The sequence below is a fragment of the Mytilus trossulus genome, chromosome 1 (genome assembly GCF_036588685.1).
Source record: "Mytilus trossulus isolate FHL-02 chromosome 1, PNRI_Mtr1.1.1.hap1, whole genome shotgun sequence".
NCBI classification, from domain to species: domain Eukaryota; kingdom Metazoa; phylum Mollusca; class Bivalvia; order Mytilida; family Mytilidae; genus Mytilus; species Mytilus trossulus.
In genome coordinates, this window is record NC_086373.1 from 97,869,358 (window position 1) to 97,888,109 (window position 18,752).

The 18,752-nt window shown below is 29.7% G+C and overlaps 2 protein-coding genes across 2 annotated transcripts; one reads left to right on the forward strand and one right to left on the reverse strand.

The window, feature by feature from the left end:
- Window positions 1-2,501: 2,501 nt before the first annotated feature.
- LOC134711350 (uncharacterized) lies at window positions 2,502-3,479 on the reverse strand. Its single transcript, XM_063571901.1, has one exon. The coding sequence runs from the start codon at window positions 3,377-3,379 to the stop codon at window positions 2,903-2,905; it is 477 nt and encodes a 158-aa protein (XP_063427971.1). The 5' UTR covers window positions 3,380-3,479; the 3' UTR covers window positions 2,502-2,902.
- A 2,380-nt stretch (window positions 3,480-5,859) lies between these two features.
- Window positions 5,860-17,428, forward strand: LOC134692532 (protein aveugle-like). The gene is made up of 6 exons (XM_063552992.1): window positions 5,860-5,966; window positions 8,057-8,182; window positions 8,551-8,716; window positions 10,349-10,415; window positions 12,722-12,798; window positions 13,432-17,428. The coding sequence occupies exons 2-6, from the start codon at window positions 8,135-8,137 to the stop codon at window positions 13,500-13,502; spliced, it is 429 nt and encodes a 142-aa protein (XP_063409062.1). The 5' UTR covers window positions 5,860-5,966; window positions 8,057-8,134; the 3' UTR covers window positions 13,503-17,428.
- The last annotated feature ends 1,324 nt before the right edge of the window (window positions 17,429-18,752 follow it).

Here is an 18,752-nt window from a genome sequence, read left to right on the forward strand (position 1 = left end):
CTTTTGTTACACAAAATTGACTTTTGTTACACAAAATTGACTTTTGTTACACAAAAATTACTTTTGTTACACAAAAATTACTTTTGTTACACAAAATTGAATTTTGTCTCAACAAAATTGACAAAATTGACTTTTGTCTCAACAAAATTGACAAAATTGACAAAATTGAATTTTGTCTCAACAAAATTGACAAAATTGACTTTTGTCTCAACAAAATTGACAAAATTGAATTTTGTCTCAACAAAATTAACAAAATTGAATTTTGTCTCAACAAAATTAACAAAATTGAATTTTGTCACAACAAAATTAACAAAATTGAATTTTGTCTCAACAAAATTGATTTTTGTCTCACGAAAGTCAATTTTGTCTCACGAAAGTCAATTTTGTCATCACAAAAATGAATTTTGTCATCACAAAAATGAATTTTGTCGTCACAAAATTGACTTTTGTCTCAACAAAATTGACAAAATTGACTTTTGTCTCAACAAAATTGACAAAATTGACTTTTGTCTCAACAAAATTGACAAAATTGACTTTTGTCTCAACAAAATTAACAAAATTGACTTTTGTCTCAACAAAAATGACAAAATTGAATTTTGTCTCAACAAAAATGACAAAATTGAATTTTGTCTCAACAAAAATGACAAAATTGAATTTTGTCTCACAAAAGTCAATTTTGTCTCACAAAAGTCAATTTTGTCTCACAAAAGTCAATTTTGTCTCACAAAAGTTAATTTTGTTTCACAAAAGTCAATTTTGTCTCACAAAATTGAATCTTACCGTACACAATTGACTTTTGTGATTTAATTTCCATATCAGGTAACAAAAGTCAATTTTGTATGCAAATATGTTTATATTTGCATACCTTTAAGACAAAATTGACTTTTGTCATGACAAATATGAATTTTGTCTACAAAAATGAATTTTGTCATGACAAAAATGAATTTTGTCTACACAAATGAATTTTGTCTACACAAATGAATTTTGTCATCACAAAATTGAAGTTCTCACAAAACAAGTCTGTAGCACATAGTTTTGTAAGACAAAAATGATTTTGTTATGACAGAATTGAATTTTGTACAAAACCACAAGAGTCCTATTCGGCGCCCCGTACTGTCATCTCTATTGAAAAGTGCTATGTCACTGTGATACCACATAAATAGTTATGTCAAATCATTGTGACATATAGAGGTGCATCATGTGAGAAATGTTATAATAATCATAAGATGTAAGGTTTTATCATTTTATATTGTCTAATCCTCTGTAAGTTTTGTAAGAGGAAGATATTCAAAGTTGAAACAGTTTACTTTATTACTTAAGTAAAATAATAATCAGGTATATAAATACAGTAGTACGAGGATGTCTAGACTGTTATATGTCATTGAAAACACCATTAAAGAGAGGCAGAAACTACAGAAGGAACGTCCAAACACATATGGGGAAAATAAACTGACAACGGCATGTCCAAAAAGGAAAAAGACAAATAGACAAACAACAACTTTCAAAAAAACATAACTTAGAAAACTAAAGACTCAGCAACACGACCTCCCGCAAAGAGTGGCGTGATATCAGGTGATCCGGAAGGGTAAGAGATCCTGCTCTGCTCCACATCTGACACACGTAGTTTTACTCATATTAGTACTAACCCGGTAATTAGTTTTATTCGGCATGTCTTATTAAGGGAAAGGGGGACAGGAATTGTAGTTACATAAGTTAGAACATATCCGTTGTCATCTGTGAAACAGATATTACATAACGGCCAACCAACTCGTGATGGAGTCCGTTAAATGTAAGAAGGGATGATTTTAACTTCACCACTAGGAACTCTTGGTTTGATAGCTTTATTGTGAGCAGCAACCCTCTAGCAACTTGTGAAAATCAAAGTAGGAAATACAATCCCTTTAACATCGTATCAACTCAACTTAGTATGCATCCGCTGCTAAAATGTTGCTACATAAAAATGGAAAGCTCACAATTGGGAAGCTGAAAACATCTCTTTTGTCGAAAAGTTTTGTTTTCAACCGAGCTTCATTGTCGATTTGTAGATGCGAGTCAAGATATCAGGCAGACTAAACTGTATCATTTTTGGTAATCCTTTATCACAAGTTAGATGGGAAAGCTCCATAATTTTTGTGTCGTTGTCTCATTGTCTTTTACTCTACATCACAATCTCGTGATATTGGTGTTTAATCTAAGTGCAAAACGCATTTAAATTGAAAAGTTATACCATAAATCTGTCCGTTGAGAGTAATCAGAAAAAAATCTAGAAGCGTTGTTGTTATCGAAGATGCTAATAAGTTTTGTTTTTAATGAAATAACCACAAGATTTCAACGGACCAGAATCTCTTTATACTGGTACATTTGTATTACAATTTCCCAATCAGCAAAAATTCGTTTGTCAAAACAATATAATATACATGTACCAAACATTTAAAAATATCACTTTGCTAGATTATGTATGTGTATACTATTTAATTTCTGTTTAATCAAAATAAGGTTAAACTAAGTATCATTTAATTGTTTGGAATGACTTATGTTGATTTGTCAAAATCAAGACCTACGTATTGATCTAAGTAACACAAGTTACAGAATTTAACAAGAATCATAAGTAAGCGGTTGTTGTATATTCATGGAATTTAAATTATAAAGACTGTTTATATCAATAAATATTTAATATAAGTTTAACAATAGAAATAACACAGTTACCAGTCATTGCACATAGATTTATCACGATATACAAAGAAAGACTTTAAATCCAGTCGGCAGTGTTTATTCCACATCAGCCGAACAAAATCTCGCTATGGCAGGCAAATCACATTTTAAATGCAAAAGCTGATAAATGCGTGAGCAAAAAAGATGATAGTTAATACTGTTGAAATTAGAAGAAATACTCCGTTTCTCTTTATAATCCTAATCTCTGTAAATAGTCCCCCAACTTCATGATTTCTTCATTACATTTGGAAGACTTGACGCCATTCCCATTGGTAGCGATAATCAACATACTAAATGTTTTACACACGGTGCAACCTTTGTCTAATGTCCGAGAGTATATCCCATATTTACCATCAGCAACTTGTACGTTATAATGATAACCGTCCACGGTTACACCTTTCCTGTAGACAATGTTCGGACATTCCATTCCATCCTTGATATGGTCCAATTCCTCAGCAGAAATTTTGAACTTTTTAGTAGTAACAATAGTTCTGTTATTCTTCCATTCATAAATCCCGATCTCACATGGTGTAGATTCAATAAGACTTTCAGTAATATATTCGTTCCACAACTTCAAAAGACATTCTTCTTGTAGACTAGAATTGCCGATACGGGAAACGTCCATACTGTTGTCATAAGATACTGGAGTTTCACCGACAGTGGCCATTTATAAATCACTCATATGAAGCTTAAGAATATAGGTATGTTTTGTTGATAATAAATTAAATTGAAATATTTAGAAGCCCATTTAAACTTTTTGAAAGAGTTAATCAGTTGTATTGACGTGCGATCAAAAGAGTAGCTTACCGTAAATGTGTGATAAAACCTGATTATAGCATGTCACAACTGGATTGCGCCAAACATAGTTTATTTTCTGAATGCACTCTAATCAAAGTTTAAACCATCCTGAATTATTATTTTTTTCTCTTTTTCGTGCATTTGTCATGGGAATTGTAGAAAACAAGTAAACAAAGTTCGATCGTATAAGTGAAAGATGACGATAGTACACAAGTCAATGTTTTTCGTATAATTTATATGTACTAAAAGTATGAAGGAAAATGTCTGGCCAGGAACATATATATTGTTAGATATACTCAGGGACGTATATAGAGGGATAGGTAACTTCTTAACAATCCTTGTTGCGATAAAAAAAAATATGAAGAGAATCATTGGAGAAACCTCACTGTACACCTTAAAACTTTAAAAGTTGTTGATGGATTTTAATGAAATAAAGATTTTCTTAAATTTAAATGATTCCTACATTGATAGAGTTAATTTGGTTTATAATGTTCATGTCCTTCATGTAATTTGAATTATTTAAGAAAGGAGGTTAATTATTTTGGGGCATTATTCTACATTTTGGGTGAAAAACACAATAAAACGTAGTTCAACCGTTCAGCTAAAAACTTAAAAAGTTCTTGATTGATTTTGATGAAATTGATTTTGTCTGAAGTCTAAATGTTTTTTACATGTACAGAAGAATTTTCATGGTTATCAATAAGGTATAAGATTGAATATAAGCAATTTAAAAATGTATAGAAGATATGTTCAAATCCAACGATTCTCTACATATTTTCCAAAAAATATGAGATTCTTATCCTTCTATATAAGTCCTTGATATACTGTTCTTAGATCTGGTCCGACCGTGCAAGGGCTGTATAGCCAGTCAAGGTCGTTAAAAACTTCCATTTGTTGTCTTAGATCTGGTATAAAATTATTGCTGTTTAGAAATGTAGTTGATAAATATGGTTGTCTGTTGACTTAAGTTGATCTCGATTTATTAACCTTATCTCTATATATATATTTATTTATTCACTTATTCGGGTTGAACAGGATTTTGATCTGATTTGATTATTTTTGTTATAAATAATTTCTCAGGTATTTGCAAAATTCATAAAAAAAATCAGTTCAGTAGTACCAAGTTTAAAATATTGGGTATTGCTGGCAAACCTCAAGCGATCGACCTTTTATCGTATTCAGAACGAGTATAAAACTAGTTCGCAGGATACATTATTCGGCCTTTATCCGTCTTGCAGCAGACAATGACTGTTCTCCCGTATACATGTCGAATAAAACAACCGTATGTGATTCTTAGATAATTTACGGTATCTAAATTGAAAGGCAATTAAATACCTATCTTCAATATTTTACTTTCACAACCATTAATTTCCGTTCATTTAATTCAGTATGACAATAGCGGGGTACATATTACGTATTGACATTCAATTTCAATATATAATTTCAATGATCTAGTGAAAGTAGTTTTATTTATCTGAGACTACTATAACACATGTGTTATAGTAGTCTCAGTATTTATAGGTAAAAATCTTGTATCGTAAATGCCGGTATAATCTTTTAAAAATAGGTAATCATGACAAATTTTAAAACATCGTTTATCGAAGGTCCATCATGTATGCTCTAGGGGGGGGAAATGATGAATACCAAAAACTATCGTTACCTTTTCTTCCTTTCTCTATGAAAATTTCAGTTATTCTTTATAACTATCTTACTACTAATGATTGTGTATGTACCGTCAAATAGCAGTATTATTAACAATTTCAGTGACTCCCGACTCTAAATTGTACCATAATTGTATATGTAATATACCTATGATTGGCAAACTGAACATAGGCACGTAAATTCCACTAAATCGATCGGTGCTTACAGATACTTTTTTTTGTTACTTGTTAGCTGTAGATTAGGCCGCTACTTTTCTCTATTGCATTTTTTCATATTTTTCATTTTGGGGCCCTTTATCCGACAACATGGTATGGGTTTTTCTCATTTTTTTAATGCCTGTACGGTTGCCTATAATTGTCGACATCCACTTCATTTGAACTTTGGTGGATAAATACGGTGTAAAGACGAAACAACTTAAATCATACCACATCTCCTTATTTCAAAAGCAGTGCCTAAATGAGTAGCATCATTATTTAAAAAAAAATACAAATGGCCTTCTTATATTAGCATAGTGTTTAACTTAATATTTCCGAAATCATCGAAGATATGCGAGATATATATACCAGAGCAACTGAAGTTAAATTTGACAATAGGCTTGTTAAAATAAAAAAACGTAGCTACTCGACCCACTACCCGTCGCCGAGATCGTATCCGTTCCGACCTGGCTCCACAAAACTTCGATTAGTATTGTTTTCTGAATTGACTTCCGGTTAGAGGAAAACAAATATTTTGAAAGAGAAAATAGTGTTTTAGGGCAGTTAAAATCAACATTTTATCACAAAACCAATTTCAAGGTAAACTTCCAACACTTTGTTCTTCGTTTTAACGTGTTCATGTCCTCACATAGATTATTGAAAATAGTAGTTTCCCCTTGTGACATGTCTCAAAGACAAAATGTATACCTTTTACACCTCTTTATCTACATAGTACATATACATAATACTTCTTAACTTCAATATGTCGAAGATTACAATAAGCACATACTAGGGAAACAAATTAAAAACTAAACATATTTACAATAATTGCAAATTTTTTTTGTATTTGTTTTTTGTATCAAATCAAATATTTTATTAGATAAAGCACATATGATACAATGCGTATTCCAAGATACAAACACTTAAACATGGCAATTTATGCAAATACAACATAAAGAAAACATTTCAAGTAATAATTATAAAATCACAGTATTACACAGTATTATACTTATGGTAGACCAACTGACATTAGATTTTTATTACGAAGTTCAAAAGCTGGACTTAAATAATTACATATTTGTCTGGTGTCAACCAGATATACTGGGTTAAGTAAATAAATCGTTGATTTAATATCATCATCATTATTAAGGTTTTTGAAAATATCAAACTTCTCTCGAAGGTCTTTATATAGAGGGCAATATAAAAGAAAGTGAACTTCATCTTCCACTTTATCTTTACAAAGTTTGCAGTATCTTTCACTTGCAAAATTTTTGGTTTGCAATACCTCCCAGTTTCAATTGCAAGTGAATGTGCACATAAGCTAATTTTTGTAAGCAGTGATCTATCATATTTCTTAATATCAAATCTTAAGTAAGCTTTTAAGTCAAATGATTGAAATGTATATAGATAAAGACATGATTTGGTTTAGCAATACATGTCCATATGTGGTTTTGCACCAAACTTTAAAGCTTCTAAGTCTGGGCTATAGGCTACTTGGTATGCTAGGGAATTCCTGTTTACAGTTTAGTAAAGGTATTTAGTTTATGTATATTATTTACAAAGACAAGTGCCTGTGTTCGCCAAACTGATCATGTAGTATATTACCCATTTTATTGTACAATGTAGCACAGACAGTATTTGGTATTTGTGTAATAAATTTAGGCGCAGTAAGCTGCTAAATGTATGTTTTTGTTGTATAAATTAGTAATACAATTACATGTACACACTGGTCTATGTAAGTGCCTGGTAATTTGATATGGTCATTAGGTTTGACCAGGTCATTGGATGACTGTGACGTCACATGGCTGGGTGACCTGCAAGGATCTGGCCAGTGGGTTTTCAAGTGAGAGACTCTATTAAAGTAGTGGTCATATTCTGTGGCTCAATTGGTTAGAACACTGACATTAGATCACACAACATTGAGAGTTTGAATCTCATGGAGTTTACAATATTTTTTAAATGAAGTGTGAACAGGTACATGTTCATATAGGACACTAGTTCAAATTATTAAGTTAATAACACATCTTGAAAGGCTACTGTGAATGTGGAAATTATTGCATGCATTTATATTGCTATTGTTCAAGAATGGAAATGGACAAAAAATTAGTATGTTATTGGGATACCAGGAAAAAATTTAAACAGGTATATACATGTATAACAGGTATTTGAATGCAAATATATATTATTGCAATAGTCACTCACTAATTAATTTTGCATTAATAAAAACATCTTTATAATTTCTGAATTTTCAGTATTCATATTTTTGGCTTATAACACATGTAACACGAAAGCCTCAAACTGGAGACCCAATTTAGCCAAAAAATCTTCATGATGGCCAGAAATTTGTGCATATTTACAAATTCTTACCTTTTGTGTGCTCTTTGGTGCAAAATTTTTCCAAAAGTAAAAAAAAAGAAGATATAATTCCATTCAAGGTAACTTTAACCTACAGCTTGAACTGTTGTTGTGGACTGATGTGTGTCTTTTCATTGTCTTTTTAATTTTTTAACATGATCTTTTTGATCTCTCTTTGAATGTTTTGTTTGCTTTCTCCCTATTCTATTATCAGATGATTTTTTAATGGATTCCCTCAATTTACTTAACTATTTGCATTAACCTGAACATGTTAATTTAAAATATATAATTATAATATACGTGTACATTTAAAAACAAATGTCTTTTTTAATTAGATTTGTAGATTGCTGTTAGATACATAAAACATTGGAGATTGGTGTCACATATATGGAAAGACGAATAATGGTTAAACTATGGAAGCCGAGATAGATAGAACTACTAAACAGGAACCAAAGATGCATGTATGTATTTCAAATTAATATAGATATAATCTCAACACAAACCCTTACAAATGTACAATGAACAACAGTTTTACTAGCACCCTGATCCATCATGCATTTGATAAAAATAGTCACTGGATTAGGAAAAGAATGCTATCAGTATTCTTATTTATTCTGCTTTGGTATGATTTTTAGTTCTTGAAAGTAAACTTTATACAAATGCTTGTTTAATTTTCTTATTTTTAATTTTAAATACAAGAAAAAAATTATTTGAAAATTGATTATAATGGTTACAAAAATAAGCAACTTTCAAATTATTTGGCTCTTGAATGTTAACATTAACTTTAGATTTATGTTTTTAATTGTTTTTTTCTTTTAATTTCATTTAGTCCAAAATAAAGGAAACCTCTGGAACTTCAGGGAAAAAAACTAATAAAACCAAAACAAAGCCATTGTATTTTTGGAATAGTTTTGATGTTAATAAGTGGCTGAAAAAATATGGAGGAAAATATTTTGAGCTGTATGGAGATCTTCTTCTTAGTCAAGAAATAACAGGTACAAGTAGTGATATTTAAATTTACATGGTGGTATGAGGATTCCTCAATTTCAAAACTAGTATTCTAAATGAAAGCTTTAAAAATAACGATGAATTTTAATGTCTGACAACAGAATACATGTAATTCTGGTAAAAATACGACACTTAAGAAACTTATTTCTATCTCACATAGTAGTGAACCGAATGTTATAATGACAGATACATTTATTTCAAATATATAATTTTCCTGTTTTTTTTTGTCTAAATGAGTGATCTAATATTAGATTACATTTTGCTTATCAAGTTGCAATTAAACATAAAATTTGCATTTTTTATCATTTTTATTTCACTTGACCAAATGAACCTTTTGTTCTTTTGATTTCTAGAGGACAAGAACAATTTTGTAAGGGTTGAAGGTTAGGGTGTATACCTGCACAGTGATGGAAGTCACACAAGCAGTTTTTGTCGAGCCTTCGACTTAAGTCGAAAAAGCGAGACTAAGCGATCCTACTTTCCTGTGTCGTCGGTGGCGGCGTACACAAATATTCACTCTGTTGTTAAAGTTTTTCTAAATTTTAATAACTTTCTTATACTATACTGGATTTCTACCAAACTTGGAAAGAAGCTTGTTTTTGATCATAAGATACATGTAGTATCCAGAAGTAAATTTTGTAAAAATAAAATTCCATTTTTCCATATTTTACTTAAAAATGGACTTAGTTTTTTCTGCGGGGAAACATTACATTCACTCTGTGGTTAAAGTTTTTAGAATTTTAATAACTTTCTTAAACTATCCTTGGTTTGTACCAAAATTGGACAGAAGCTTGTTTATGATCATAAGAGAGTATCCAGGGGTAAATTTTGTGAAAAAATAAATCCATTTGTTCTGTATTTTACTTTTAAATGGTCTTAGATTTTCTTTCAGTTAACATTAAATACAGTCTGCAGTTAAAGTTTTCAAAACATTTATTAGATTCATTAACTATCCTAGATGCGTACCAAACTTGGACAGAAGCTTCTTACAATCAAAATATAGTTTCAAGAGGAATATTTTTATTGATTTTTGTTGAGCCGGCGATTTACAGAAAAAGTAGGCGAGACACTGGGTTCCACGAAACCCTTACAATTGTTTTCATTTTTACCTGCTTTTGAAAATTACAGGTTTCCTGTTCCTTTTTAGCCAAGGCTCCATGTTGAAGGCTGTACTTTGACCTATAAATGTTTATTTTTCATACATTGTGACTTGGATGGAGAGTTTCCTGTAATGCTAATGTGCCAAGCTCATTCATGAAATTTTAAAGAATTTTATTACATTGTAAACTTATACATTTTCCAAGCTTCAATGCATCATTTCTTTGCATTTATTAGAATAGAATAGTTTCTGTGTATTTGTTTTGCTTTAACCCCTTCATCCCATGCATCTGCGTCGCACATGAATTGATCACAATGAATTGATCACAATGAATGTTATGAATATAGTTTTCGGAAGCATGGTCTTACAAGTCTAAACCCAGGGGAAAAATTCTAAAGAACCAATGCAGTTGAAGCGTTAGTAGATATGCAAATAATATAAGATTTGTAAGTTAGTTTCAGCCCTAAATGAGCCATATACTTCAGCAATTTCACATATCTTTGCTTCATTATTATTGCAGGTAGAACATTGATACGAATGAATGATATTAAATTAGAGAGACTAGGCATAACATCAGCTGATCACAGGTAAAACATTGTTAATAAAGTCAAGTTAAATTGAGACATTCTTTGGTCACATCATAGGTAAAAGATTAATGATAGAGTTACAATGGTAATGTATGTATTACACATTAGCTGGTAACTGGTTAATACCATGGTAAATTAATGAAACAGTATATTACAGGAAAAATGTTTATACATGTACATGTGTAATCATTGATTGAATATAGTTGCTTTACAGCATATATATATATATAAATCACAAGAACTACATACATGTAGAAAAATAAAAAATGTATACACTGAAATCAAATCAGTATTTACAGGCATGACAAAAAAGTTTGAGCAAGCTAATTTCATGATAGTTCAAGGGGAAGTAATTACATCTAATGTACGTCAAGTGTTACAAAGTATGATAAAATGTCCATAAATTCTTGAAAATCAGATACTTTTACCAATATAACCATGTTTTAAAGAAGTGTCAAAGAGATAGTTACAGACAATTGTCTTCTTCAAGTTACACATATTAGATCTACTGAATGTAAAGTACTGGTATGGACTTCCATTAATTTTTCTAAAATTCCTCTTTGTACATCAAGATTATTTAGTAAATTTTATGTTACAAATAAGGGACAAGTGAATGCAAACCTAAAAATAGCATATGTTTTTTATACGCCCACCAAAAATTTTGATGGGACATGTTTTGAAATATACAAATGTCCGTCGTCCCGTCTGACTACCCGGCGTCCACATGTCGCACTGTAACTTGAGAACCACTTATCCAAATTTCATGAAACTAAAAACAGTTGTTTCTTATGATGGTCAAAAGATCTGTATATTTTTTAGTGTAAATAGGATTTAAACTTTTTGAGTTACTGGACTTTATAACTAAAACGGGGGTGTATTTTTCACATGTGGCACTGTATCTAAAAAACGATTTCTGATTATGGCTTTATACTTCACACACTTCCTATATTAATCCAAAAATCTGTATACTTTTTGGTGATAATTCAAAATTTTATTTTACAGTTGTTGAGTCTTTTGTAAACAAAGGTGTTTTTTTTCACATGTTGCGCTGTATCTCAGAAACTATTTATTATTATTGCATAAAATTTCTAACACAAGATGAAAGGCATATCATGTGCTCATGGCGCAGCTGTTAATTAGGAGATGTGATAAGAAATGTTTATAAAGATTTTTTTTGTGTTGAACAGTGTGATGAATTCAAAAAATTATTTACACATGGTTAATTTACAGTCAAGCAGTTCAATGTATTATATAAACATGATAAGACTAGAGATAGATAACACTGTTCAAGAAGTACAAAAATAATAAAAAAATATACAAATATACAAATTAAAGTAATCCATTGTAGAAAACAAAAAAAATATCAGGTTAAATATGAATATTGATATTGCATTGAATAAAGGGAAAAAGAGAAACCAAAATTATTAAATGCAAAAAATATAATATTTATAAAGAGCAGTAGTATATGGAAAGGATTGTTTACATAAATCTCAAAATTGTAACCCCTCCTGTATTTTAACACTTAAAACAATTGCATTGTTTATTCTAACAGATATAAGATACAGTTAAGATAATTGACAAACAATTACTGATTTCCTACCAGATATTGTTACAGGAAACAACATCTCAGGAACACATGTATGATTCATCTGTAAATAATTAAAAGCAACACCTTCTCTTAGGTCATATACTGTTCTGTAAAATTTGACAAAAAGATAAGTCATTTGTTTACAGCCTTTTATAGGTATAACTTTTATTGTTGTAAACTGGACATTTGAGTTCCATAATATATAAAATGTCTCTTCTATAATATGTCTATTTCTCAGACATTTATAGGTCCTCTTTTTCTGGTTCCCCTTTGTATCTGCTCATCCTTTTTGATATTAAAGATAAATCAGTTCACTGGTATTGTAAATACAGCGCTGATCAGTAATATTTGGGTCGCTATTGCTGACAATTTATGTTTGAGTTGTCTTGGCAAAGCTCAGAGGTAATGTACTTTACTCAGATATCTTTTATAATTTTACAGTGATATTTCATCACAAATTAATTTAGTATAATATAGTTAATGTTTTTGCAAACGAGAAGCATAATATACCAGAGGGACAGCAAACTCAAAATCAAAGTCAAAAATAAACTGACAACACTGGCAAGGCTAAAAAAGAAAAAGACCAACAGTGATAGAATGTCCTGTTACATTTATATTTAGTTTCCTTTAATTCTGATATATATATATAATATTATGATGTTCTTAACATTCATTTTCCAAGAAAATTATCAGTAATTTTATTTATTTTTTGTAACAGGAGAGAGATAATACAACACATTCTGAGACTAAGACTGAAACACGAAGCAATAGACCTAAAAAACTTAGAACAAAAGGGTAAGAATGCTATGTGGATGTATTTTTAAATTGCCTTATTGCCAAATTTGAATTTAGTTGATTTTCAACTTTAAATATTGTCAGCAATTCTATAAATATATTTCTTTTATGACATTTGAGAACACACCCATTAAATTAAAAAAATAAAATATGAATAAATCATTTGTCATGTGCAATGTCATGATTTATTTGGGTTGTTATAATCATACTCCCACATGGTATGATTTTTATGAATGAGTTACCCGTGATCAATCAGTGGAAATGATATCAATAAACAATGATATAAAAATATAAGCATTCTATGGTTAAATACTAGAATGTCTCAGATCCGAAAGTCGTCAAAACAAGGAAACATAAACAACCAATGATAAGAATTTGTTGAAATAAGATGAGAGTATCATTTAATTTTGTCCAAATTTGTTTAAATATAGTATTGTATTTTTTCAGGCAGGTCACTAATTATGTCTTATTTGTCAATAAAGATAGTTTGTTTAATTAAAGGAACAGCAAATATTTGCCTTCAACTGCTTTGCACTGTATTTTTAGTGATCATGTGGTCATTTATGTAACAAATTCTTTAAAATCCACATGTACACATAAAGTGCTATGTTTAACAATTTAATTATTTTTCAGGGACAGGATTTGAACTTCGCCTGCCAAATACAAACAGACTGCAGCCACCAAAAGTAGATATGCCAAAGTGAAGACCAGAAACAACAGTTATTTAAATCATATAATGCAATTTCAGATATGATTATTAGTGCCGTTTTGCATTTAAATGTTGTAGATATTTCATTTTGAATTCATATTTATAACATATTTCCTTGTTTGGTTTCAAGGTTTTTTTTCCAGTAGAAATTCAAGAAAAGTAGTCATTATATTAGTGTAATCAATGTGCAATATAGAATGGTTAACCAAAGCATTATAGTCATAATATTGTTTATTTCAAATATATTCAGTTGTAGAGTATAACCTGTTTTCATTTTATACTAAATATGAACTATATTTTAGTTTTTGTCATAGTAACAATTATCTTGTTTCTAAAGGTTAAAAGTAAATTTTGAAAAACAAATGGTATTCTATAAGTAAGATTTCTTTGAAATTAAAGTCTATATGAAAATAGATTACTGAGAAAGACCAATCTAGTCAAAGCATGTTTGATACATGTTATAAATGATATTCTTTCAGATCATTCCATCTATTTTAATTAATATCATCAATCATGCTACTAATAAGTTTAATGGTTCACTGCATTCACAATGACTGTCATACTATGGATTCATTTATTTTGGTGGGCATCAATTGGTGAAAACTTGCATATTCGTTGATATTTGATTTAATGATTTTGCCAATCACTATATACAAAGCCTGTTGAAATTATGATATTTTTGTTGAACATTTAAATTTGTGGTTCAAGTGTACCAAGGAAAATTGGTATTAAACAAATAATAATGAATCCACAGTACCTCTTTTATTAGGTTCCATGTCAGTCTGATTTAGGGGTGTTTTTGTCATTGAGATGAAGCATAATAATTGTATAAATAACTTTAGATCTGCTTGTCTGCCTTTTTATATTTGTGGATTCTTTTGAGTTTTTCCACTCTTACCATAAATGAAATAAGTTTATGAGTTTTATTTATTCAATTCTGGTTTAATCATAATCAATTAATCAAGTTCTTTTTAAATATTTGGTAGTACATAACTGCTTTAATTATATATTGGTGATATTGATGTATCAAGTCGTTAGTTGATGACAGTGTTGTTCACAATATGTATAAAGATCAACAAGGAAACTTTGTTTTCACTCACTTCAAATATTATGTTTTTAAATGATAGATAAGAAAGTTACACAGATTTACTTTACCAATTAAAAAAGATAAAAACACATTTAATGTCAGAGATGGAATAAGTATATTTATTTATGAATTGAAACAGCTGAGATTTAAATTTTAGCATTTATCTATATAAATGATTTCAAACTAACATAAAAATTTGAAATATTAATTACACAAATAATTGTCTCCATTCTGAAATATCATGTGTTTGATTTAATTGTGTGAACATTTATCTTATATTCCAACATAGAATTTAAAATTAAAAGTGTAGATGGAAAAGAAAATGATTCCTTAGCAAAATAAAAACTAGAAAAAACAAGACGTATTTTCGCTTGACCTTTAAAATAATTATGAAGAAAGGGAGATAACACAGGAAGTCAACTGGAACTGACATGTTTAGAATATCTGTAAACATTCATGTTATAATTTTTCTCTCATACATAGACAAAACATTTCTTATCTATATGGAAAACATATTATGTTGACCAAATGAAATACACCTGGCCTTTTTGCAAGGTTAGTTATGCATTGAGTATGATTTATATCATGAAATATACTTATTATTTTTCTTTTCAATTCAGTACTTTCTTCTTCTTTTTTTATTTAAATCCATGTTTCATTGTTTTTTTCCTTTGTGAAGTTTTGGAAAAACTGAACTAAATATTTGAAAACACACTTGACAATGTTAGACAATTATTATACATATTTTAAAATATTTATGAAAGTTATATGGTATATATATGAAATGCGCTTTTTATACATTGATTTACTTATTAGATTTTCTAAGGGTATGAAATATCTTTTTAAGTTTACCTTTGGCCAAAGGTATATATAAGTTATTGTCATCACCTGGCAACAGTTTACCTATGTTGTCAGAAATCTTCACTATTCAATTGGTCAATGTCAACCATTAGAGAGGCCATTAACTGTCAAATTTAGATCATACTCCTTCAGTTTCATGAACATTTATTAATCATAGTTTGTGTGCAATACTTCAATAGGACATATCATGTACATTGGATAAATGGATGATTATTTTGATTTCTTACTTCATCAATTTGACCTGATCAGGTCTAGTTAAAATGTTAATTACTTAACCCTTTCCTCCATGGATTTTTCTCTCTCACATAGGATTTTTTCAATAAAAAAAATCATCAGGTTTAAAGTTATAATGCATTGTGAAAAACAAATATTTCATCAATGAAATTCAAGTCAGATATTCTCTCTCATGAATATCCTTTTCATATTGGATACAAACTTTTTTAAGTCTGATGCAGACATTTTGAAGTCAAAGCGTTTCAACTGAGGTACTACACAGGCGTCAAAAGGCGTCATTAGAGAGTAAAGGGGTGGCGTCAAAAAGCGTCATTATGGAAGAAAGGGTTAACTTTATGTGTATCCTTATAGTATACAGGTCAAAAGTGATAATTCTTAAAATATTGAACATCTGTTAGTAAAAATGGGCATATTACTTTAGCTGTAGAAGAATGTGTTTTGGTTATGCAGATGTTTATGCCAGTAGTTATCACATGATTTGATAAAGTAAAATGGTTGTGAAAATGTTTTTTGCTCATTCTTCATGAAAATTTCAACTATCCCTTTACAGCATGTTAGAATAATGTAATTTTATTTAATGAAGAAAAATGTTTGGCAAGATATTTTTGCTGGATTTTGAAAATTGTTATAATTCTTCTGTCATGCAGTCTCTTGTAATACATATTTTAAGTCAAGGTAATAGGTGAGAAATTGAGAATTATATGGTAGTTGCTAGTTTCATTTACATAGGTTACATTAGGTTGTGTGAGTTAACAATTTGCATTTAATTTTGATTCTGTTTTGTTATTTAAAGTTTATTTCTTGTTTAAAGTGTTTTCTTTATTTTTGTTGTTGATTTGTGCTAAGTTTTGTTATTAATCTCACTAACACTCACTAATCAGACTTTATTATTTTTTTACAGATATATTTGTCAACATTTTTCGGAATTTCAATGATTACGTAAACATGTTATTATAAAAGAGGACAAACATGGGTTTACTTTTTTGTTTTATCCAATAACATTTCTGAGCAGAGATCATGTTTTTCATTTAATAGTTCCCTAATATGATAAAATATTAAAAAAAAATTATTTAAAATTAAGTGGCAACACCTGAATGTTTTCTGTTATTGTTTCAGTCAAAAACATTTTCAAAACAAAATTTTGCTAAATATATTGTGAAATGAAAATTTTCCAAGCAAAAACTTATAGGATTTCTTTTATGTTGTAGAGTCAAATATATAGTATCATGTAACCTTTTCATTTCCCCATGATTTTAATAGAAACAAATCATTAAAAATTGTAGCATTTTGCATTTTGAAAGGATTGAATTTCCATTTCTGGTACATAAGACAATGATTGCATTGATGTCGTAATTTTTTTTTTATGTTTTTGATTTAAAAGACAATGGATTCTATTACTCAAATATTCAAAGTAAAAATCTCCTTATCAACATACTAATTAAAAAATCAAATTGAAAATTTTAGACATCTCACTTGACGAATACATGTATATACAATGTACGACAGTGAGCTCAATTGGCATTAATGAACACTGCAAGAAGGGTGAATTCAAATTATTTAGACCAGTATTTATACTGACTTCATTTTTATTTAGAAAAATATTTCCTTATTAGACTCATTGAATATGATAATCATATTTTATGTATGTTGAGAGTTGTGAAGTATGAATTTTATTTATACATGTTACTTAGTACTAAACTCTATTTGTAGTAAAGATATTTGTTATCAATAGCAGTCAATACTTTTTTGTTTACAGATCTAGTTTAATTACCTATTATTGATTCAACTATGCACTTGCTTGCAAAAAAAGACTTTCAAAGAAAAAAAAATGAAGAAAAAAAACCTGAAGATAGACACCATAAAATCATACTGAAAACCAAACAGCCTTTTATTGCTTATAGTATCTAAAAACACCTTATTAAGAAAATTGCTAACCAATGAGCCATATAAATGAGGTCAAAGTTAAATAAACCTTACAAGACAACATGTACACCTTGATATCACACCAAATGTAACTGACCTATTATTATTAGGTAATAATAGGTCAGTTAATGGACCAGGAAAATGAGGTCAAGATCAGAAGGAACCTGTCAAACAGACATGTAAACCTTACAATCAATCTATACACCCACATCTAAGAAATAGACCAAATTGGAAAAAAATAACATTGATATCTAGGTCAAATAAAACTGTACACCTTACATTTATCCCATACACCAAATATGGTCAACCTTTTGCTTATAGTATCAGACTTTAGCAAATACAACTTTACCTTGATCACTGATCCATGAAATGTGATAGTGGTCAAGTGAACTCTATTTTACACCTTTCAAGGACCATATATACCAAATACAACTACCATGTTACTCATAATAAGTGAGAATTTTGTAAGACAGGTTTTAATACAGGTAGCATACAAGAGTGAACCATGAAAATGAGATCAAAGATAATGGACATGACTGATGGAAACTTCATAACATAATTGCACCTGCATTCAAGGTATCAACCATCCATATCTTCTAGACTTCTAGCTTCTGATAAAAAGCTCTATACAAAAAGTTAATGCCACTGTGTTGTAATCCCTTTGTCTTGCATACTGGGATTTCCATGGCATGAGAGACAATAAAATTCACTGTTTTATTGAACATTGTAAATTTTTGAGATAGGGATTAGATGAACCCTGCCAGACATAGATTCATCGAGGATGGCACTCTTGATACAAGCAATAAGTTCTAGCAACACAACTCTGACAAAGTGGCTGTGAACTTATAAAACCAGCACAACCAAACTGACAGTCCACTTGGCAATAGTTTTAATGCTGTTGTAGAATATTAATATTCCCATGTCACCCATGGGGATTACACTACACATAGAAATTGACAATGAGGGTTGGTTGAAAACAAGTCTTTATGACCAAAGAGATGATTTCAGCTTCCCAATTGTGAACTTTTCATTTCTATGGAGTGACATACCTGCAGAACCTGCATACAGAATACATATCTCCCGATTGATTTGATATTTCCAGGCCTGTAACTCCTATCGTGATTTCTTTGAAATAGGGTT